The sequence below is a fragment of the Limulus polyphemus genome, unplaced genomic scaffold (genome assembly GCF_000517525.1).
Source record: "Limulus polyphemus unplaced genomic scaffold, Limulus_polyphemus-2.1.2 Scaffold56, whole genome shotgun sequence".
In the NCBI taxonomy this organism is placed as follows: Eukaryota; Metazoa; Arthropoda; class Merostomata; order Xiphosura; family Limulidae; genus Limulus; species Limulus polyphemus.
The window spans coordinates 600510-608638 of NW_013665666.1; the positions used below are offsets into that span (position 1 = coordinate 600510).

The following is an 8129-nucleotide window of genomic DNA, read 5'->3' on the forward strand; positions in this document are numbered from 1 at the left end:
TGCATTTGTTTTTAGGTTTGTAGGCTGCACTAGACATAACTTTAAGAAGTTGTTATTATTTGTAAATTTAGCGTTTCGTACTGCAAGTTCTGATTGCTGCTTAACAGTAGGGTATCGGATGTTTGATGTCACTGACGCACAAAAATTACCTGTTTCAAGTGTTTAGGAAGAACACCAGAACCCATCAGATTCCCTTGTCCAAGTTTATACTGACATCTTTAAACAACTATCAAAGTCTAAGGAACCGTTAGAAAAACAATGGCGAAATGTGGGAAGGAAAAGTGGTAAAGAAACAGAACTGTAGTTAAGCTGGGGTGGAAGGAGGCACTAGGAATAAACGAAATAGAGAGAGGGAGGAAAGAAAATTGTGAAAAAATTTTTTGATAAAAACATCTGCGACGAAATAATAACAACGTAAAACAGTAGTTCTTATTTTTACAAAAACTTCCTTATTTCTTTTTGGATATCGTTTCACATTTCTGAACTTTTTCGTCTGCTACCTTTAGGATTTTGTTTGTTTTTTTAGTTGTATAGAAGGCTTAGTATTACACTTTTGTTTTTATTAATACGATCTATCACATAGTTTAAGGAAAATATGTATTTATATATATATATATACATGTATATAAATGGCGGTAACATACACAGACACTCACATGTACACGCACAAACGTATGTTTCTGTCTGTCTGTCTGTGATTTCTATTTGTAATATAAGGAACCACTACTTTTTTATGTGGATTTTCGCTATCTTGCCTCATTAAAAACATGCGCACGCGCAGTGCACACCCTCAGTATGGGTGCAAAATGTCAGGTGTCTAGGTTCTTTCCTCTTGGAGTTATGGCGGTCACAGACACACACAAACAGACACGCCCTTTTATTACTATAGATAATAGTCAAAACGGTAATTTTTTAACTAATGCATAAGATCGGAAATCGCTTGTTTATCAATATAAAGACTCTAATTAGTTTCTTTTAGATCCACTGTAACCTATTTCTTTTTTAAAATTTAATTACGTAAGAACGTGTTATTTTCCTTTTAAATGCAAATGATCTTGTTTTCTTCGTTTTTATTTTACTAATAAGGAACTTGCCTTTGAAAATGCTCTATTTTTCCCAAAATAAATTTTTATTCTATTGAGTGGTCCAACCGTGACCGAATGATTAGTGTGCTAGGACTGTGAATGCGTTCACAGCCAATGCTACGAAACCTTACTCCACTTTCTGGGGCTGTGGATACGCTATATAGTGACGGTCAAATCCCACTATTTGGTCAGATAAAAGTTGACGGTGGGTGTTTTTAACTAATTACATTCTTTCTGATCATAATCTCAATATTTGAGACGGTTATGCGGAGACAGTTCTTTGTAAAGTTTTGCGCGAAAACTCTGAAACAGTCAACACGCAATATATTTTAATTATACTTTCATTGATATATAAATGGCAGAATTTTTCAGTATTTCTTATTTTTTCTTAATTGTTCATGTACGATTATTCTTTCTATATCAAAATCTCGTTCCTATCAAAATACCTTTCAATTGCCATTGACATTCAATGTATATTTTCAACTTGTTCGTATCGAAAATCAGCTATTTTGTTTTTTTAAAACAATACTACTATTGATATTTAATAATTACGTCTTACCTTCTCATCTATTAATATGCCCCACCGTCTCCCCAGTGGCACAGCGGCATGTCTGCGGACTTACAATGCTAGAAACCGGGTTTTGATATCCGTGATAAGCAAAGCACACGTAGACCATTGTGTAGCTTTGTGCTTATCTTCAAATAAACAAACAAACATTAATAGGTATGCTTTGGATTGCAATACCTGTATTGCTATAACATTATGCTATCTTATTTATTTGTGACTGTAAGAGCATTATGTTACTATTTTTTCTTTGCATTATTTATTTGAATTTCGTGCAAAGCTACTCTAGGGCTATCTGCGCTAGCCGTCCCTAATTTTGAATTGATAGACTAGAGGGAAGACAGCTAGTCAACACCACCCACCGCAAACTCTTGGGCTACTCCATACCAATGAATAATGGGATTTTACCATACATTATAATGTCCCCACGGCTGAAAGGGCATGTTCTGTGACGGGATTCTATCCCGCGCCCCACAGATTGCCCTAACAACCACGCCATTTCAAGCGTCTTTGCTTTGTGTACTCAGATCGCCTATCTCATTTTGCTTTTGGACAAAAATTGTGTATTATTATTATCATCATGTTGTCATATGTCTAGAGAATAACTGAAGAGTCTTCTTCAATTCATTGTTATCTACCTTTAAATCAGTCAAAATACGTAATTTGAAATTAATCATTTAAGCAGTGAACGTTGTTGCATCATTTGTTGTTACTTACGTTTCTTTAGCATCCCCGCCTACTTCCATGTTTACATCTACGGAAGCGTCTAAACCAAGATATATTTTAACGTCTGAGTTACTTACATTATGTGTTACTTGATTTGGAGTTTTAGATTCTCTCTTAAACAATGTAAAAAGCTTTTTTCTATAATTTTTCATAGTTGCAATCGAATTAATGAGATATGTTCTAAAGATTCACATCACATGCTCAGATTTCACTTTCTTTCTTCTTTCTAGGAATCCATTAAATGAAGCAGATGCAAAGACACAATGGAAGAATGCGAAAACAAATGAAAATCTAGAAGCTAAAGCCGTCTTGACATAGAAGTATAACCAATTATTTTCTAGTACTGAGATCACTTTTTACTTGGAAGCTATAGTTCAAGTTCTACATACTACATGTGAAGTTTTCTACTTTAACGTTTATCATGTTTTACCTATCCTATTTCGGCTTATATGTATTTGGTAACAATCTTATTACACAAATAGGGGATGCTAGAAAGAACAGACTTTTATGTGCATGACAAAGTCAACGAAAAACAAGTCGTGTGGTTGATGATCGATAAAAGAACAGTATTATACAGACTACGATTTATCATTTGTAATGGAAATGTTTCAAAATGAATAAAAAAATTTTACGTTAAAGCGAAATTTTATTTTTTGTTTATCCTTTTTCTGTATGTTTCAAATGTTTTTTTTTAATTATATACGGTAGAGTAGCTTAAATGTACATGTTTTTAGATCTAACAGGTTAAAAGTCTTCAGTAAAGTTTAATGAGAGAACATAAAATATCTTACTTCTTTTAAGGGTTGCAAACATTTGTAGCGTGAAAATATGTTGTTAACACGCATAGCTCAACATAGTACAATAGTATGTAATAAGACGAGTTACTTTTTTTAAGTTAACATACTTCACGAGTGTTGTAAGGCAACTTAAATCGTATTTACTACAGGCCAGCATGTATATTTTAGTGTATTATAAGACAACTTAAAGCATAGTACTTACAGATTAACCGATTTCTCAAGGATGCAAAAATACTATCTCCAGTTGTATTTCTGACAGATTAGTATGGTAGTGTCTTGTAAGCAGCTTTAAACGTACTAGCTATTTCGTGCAGAATGGAGTGCTTGGAAAGTGCCCCTAGAGCTAATTACATGTACCGCCTTTTAGCTGATCGTGCTTCAGAAGCATATATTTAGGCAGATTGAAAATGTATAAGGGATGACAAAGAAAAATAATTTCTGTTCCATATACCTTATACAGAGTATGAATAAATAGCAAGCCACATACCAAGGATTATTAAACTGAGAAGTTCGAATGAACATACCTTCCTCATCTTGCATATATACTCTTACTTAGTATCTTGTATTTCACATATTTTTGGGTTTTATTAAGAACAATTGACATCAACTACACTTTAAGAGGCAAGTGATGTGGGTGTTCTCAATTAGACTTATAACACCAAACCTGCATTTTAACAAACTGGAGGTAACGATAGAAGGTGTACATCGCACTAAACGAGCAGTAAGTTGAGAAGTGTGTCTGGCTGTCCACATACTTAACACCATTGGTTGTTGTAATCTGACGTGGTTGACTAACAAGAAAACAAAAATTCTTGAACATCTAGCCTGGTGGTTAGGGCACTTGACTAGCAATACGCAGGTCACAGGATCGAAACCAGTCGCCTATTCAGCCGTGGGGGTATTATAGAAGAGTAATCCAAGAGTTGGTGGGGGATGGTGTTAACTAGCTGCCTCTCCTCTAGTCCATCATTTCAAAATTAGGAACTGTAATCGCAGATAGCCTCCGAGTAGCTGTGCGCGAAATTTAACAAACCAACATATATTTTCCCTCCAATAATGGAGACCCGTTTCAGCACGTTCTCAGTGTGCAGTCCAGGTAGCGTGGTGTCATCCTTAATTCTGAACAGGGGGACAACCAGCTGGCAGCAACCACTTTAATATCTTATTTATTATTGCATATTTTATTTATTTTACTCCAATAATATCCTCTTATTACTTTTTGAATTTTTTCATTATGTATATTTTAGCATCGACTACAAAACATAAATATAACGATTTAATTTTATCATTTCTACTATACTATCATATACTTGAGGAATTTGGTACGGGTCTCAGCACAGGTTTCATCTATTCAATAACCACCTCAAGGTTCTTTTAATAGTATTGTTTAATAAATAGATTAAAGTAGATTTAAATTAGTTTAATGTAATGACGTTAAAAGCTAAGCCTGTTACTCAAAAATATACATATACACTTGGCCTGAAGCATAGATAGAATTAAACGGAATATAAGCCTAAATGTATGAAATTGTTTGTAGAAAATGCCCAGATTGAACGTTTAAACTATCATGCGATGTTATGTGTTAAACATTGAATATTATATTATACATAAATATTATATATTACGTTAAGTTTGTATGGAATATTATACGTTACGCATTAAATATAATAATAGTAATTTTTATGTTATATATAAGTTGTGAAATTTTAATAAAGTCTGGTAACTACCGTATCGAAATCCAATGTTTAGCGTTACAATCTCTCAGACATTGAGCCACTGGGTATCATGTAGGAAAGCTAAAAATATCAAAAGTGAAAGGATGGATCTGCCTTGCTATGCCTAATGATGCTACTTTAGGTCTAGGTGTATTTACAGTACTAATTAGCCTGGAAACTTAAAAAATAAGACATCTGAACTATCCGGTAAAAATATCGTGCGTTATCTACTCCAGAGTTAAATCATAAAAAGAGAAATAAAATACGTATCCGTAACACACGCCATGTATGTTTTAAATTATCTACCCCAGAATTCTAATATTTTATTATATTTCTTACTTTGTGCTTACATTTGTACGCAACCCTGTAATGTAATGATGTTAAAAGCTAAGCCTATTAGTCAAAGAAATATACTTCTGGCTTGAAGCATAGACAACATTAAACGAAATACAAGTCTGAATGTGAATGTCGGAATTAGGTTGTATAAAATACCCAGTTGAAAATAAAAATATTCATAATGTAAAACCAATAATCTGGAGGTTCATATCTGAAAATTAATGTTTCAGTAATCACCCGTAAGAGTCTACGAAACCTAACACAGTAAGCTTCCTTAGATCTGTTCTAAAATATAAATTTTGAATAATATTAATAATACTAAGCCTAAATTCACAAGAACATAGCTTTTATGATTAATGGTAAGTAGTATCAACAAAGTCTAAGTCTTAATGTATAGTTAGAATACTAAGTTTGGATAAAAAAAAAAGAGTAACGCAAATATATAAATACAAAGCCTAAATCATCAGAATAAATCTATACTCAGTCAGGAGTTTAAAAAAAGGCCTAAAGGATATTAAGCCTCACAGAAAAATGGCTCTCAACCTCTTTTGGCTCAGGGTCCATTTGTAAAATTTGGTGGCCAATCACTGTCTAGTAAATAGCTTTATTGCAAAAAACATCTTGCTCACTAAATAAACTATTTTGTTTGTTTGCTTTGAATTTCGAGGGCTACTCGAGAGCTATTTGCACAAGCTATCCTTATTTAGATATGATAGACTAGAGGAGAAACAGCTAACTAACACCAATCCACCGCTAACTCTTAGGCTATTCTATACCAAAGAACAATGGGATTAACCAACACGCTATAACGCCATCACGGCGAGTCGAGTGCTTGAACCACCAGACCATGTCAGGCCAAATAGACTATTATCCATTTTCAAAGTATGTTTGTGGCCTTTTCACATATATTTTGAGGACCCATGGATTGAGAAACGCCATGGTTACGTAACAAACACTGTTTAAGTATCCCTAAATCACTATAAGATATACGGACTAACATATTTAACTAAGTTATCTAAAAATAATAACCCGAAACTAATACTAATATTATTTATAAATAATAACAAGAGGCTTAAATAACATAAAAATGCCAAGGGCCTTTCCACTTCGATCGACTACAGTTTACAAAGTGGTTGTAAAAGTAAATTTTTGAACCAGAATTAATAGAATTCCGTTATTCCACTAGAACAAGATTGAAGCATACCACTTTCTGTAAAGACATGAAATCAATTTTCTAAGGTAGGCTGGAACTGAGAAACAACAAATTAATTAGGTTTTACTCAATATTCTTGTGCTCTTGAAGAATGAATGAGAAAAACAATAAAAGTTCGGTTAATTAAAATAAAGATAATACAACTATCTATAAATGTTGTAGATACTAGTTTGATACTGTTTTTCTTTACAAATGTAAATATATTATTTTACTGAACCAAATTAAATTTTATTGTCTTTTTTAAAACTTAAAAAGTCCTAAAAAGAAATATATATATATATATACTTTTGAAGATCAAAGATCTGAATCTGAGTTCAAGCAGTTTTAAAAAATATTTGATTACATGTAGATAATTATGAATTCTCTTATGCACACGGGAAAAATTTAATTACCAATCTTCTAAACTTTAAGTTAAATATTTGCAAACTTCCAAATAAAAATTTTGAATATTATTTTGCACTTTTACTTACTAATTAATCATTTGTACGTTTTTGGAATTAATACAATTAGAAGAAAACAATATATTTTGTTCCAAACAAAACTTTTTTAAAGACAGTCGAACTTGAATAGAACTGGAAGTCTTGTCTTGAACTATGAAACATTGAAAACACATTAAAACTTTAATAGAAATCCTGAAGATTATCTTTATATCTCTCTAGACCTATAACTTTAGACCCATTTGACGAGCATTTCAGCTCTAAAAGATTTATTCTTCTGAGAGATTTCTATAGGAAAAAGTTGGTTAATCTTAAATGTGGTTAAAGAAAGCCTATATTTTCTTCTATTTGAAGGGATTTGATAAGATTTATTAACAACGTAATCTCGAGGTTTGCTGCACTATTCGGGAAAGTTTCTAAATGAGAATATCGATTCAAGTCTGCTATTCAACTGAACAGTAAGTTGTTGTAAGACAGAAAGAAATGATTCGGTTTAGTTTAGCTTAATCCTCAGTTCGAATGAACTTTCTTTTCTTATACGAAAGCTTTTCCAACAATTTCATCAAGTAAAATTCTAAAACGATTTTAATGGACGTATAGGTAAAAATTCAACTCGAGTGCGTGTAACAATGTATGATTTATTAAACATTATCTGACTTGCATGATCTTAATGGCGACAAAAACTGCTGCATTTTGTGTTCATTATTGAAACAATTATTTATTGGTTACATCTGATTTTATGTGTGTAACAATGTATGATTTATTAAACATTATCTGACTTGCATGATCTTAATGGCGACAAAAACTGCTGCATTTTGTGTTCATTATTGAAACAATTATTTATTGGTTACATCTGATTTTATGTGTGCATTAATTTGAACACAGGCAAAATTTATACTGACGGCTAGGTTTGTAACATTTCTTTTATCAGCCGTTTTGAAGCCGTCTATATATGTATAACACTGAAAACAGAGGTTCTATAAACACCTAAACTCAAAACAACGTTCATGAGAATAGTGATTGTTATTTATAATTTACATTATAAATACATAGGCCATAAAATACGTGTATCACCAAACATGCTCGCCCTTTCAGCCGTGAAGACGTTATAATATGATGGTCAATCCCACTGTTCGTTGGTAAAAGAGTAGCCAAAGAGTTGGCGGTTGGTGGTGATAATTAGCTACCTTCGCACTAGTCTTTAACTGCCAAATTAAAGATGACTAGCCCAGATAGCCCTCTTGTAGCTTTGCGC

The 8129-nt window shown here is 32.6% G+C and overlaps 1 protein-coding gene across 1 annotated transcript in view; it reads left to right on the forward strand.

The window, feature by feature from the left end:
- LOC106463891 (cysteine dioxygenase type 1-like) overlaps positions 1 to 2999 on the forward strand; it is a 22443-nt gene extending 19444 nt beyond the window's left edge. The window contains exon 5 of the mRNA XM_022391819.1: positions 2607 to 2999. Within this exon, the coding sequence (XP_022247527.1) occupies positions 2607 to 2617 (11 nt within the window). The 3' untranslated portion in view covers positions 2618 to 2999. The remainder of the gene's footprint in view (positions 1 to 2606) is intronic.
- Positions 3000 to 8129: the final 5130 nt, after the last annotated feature.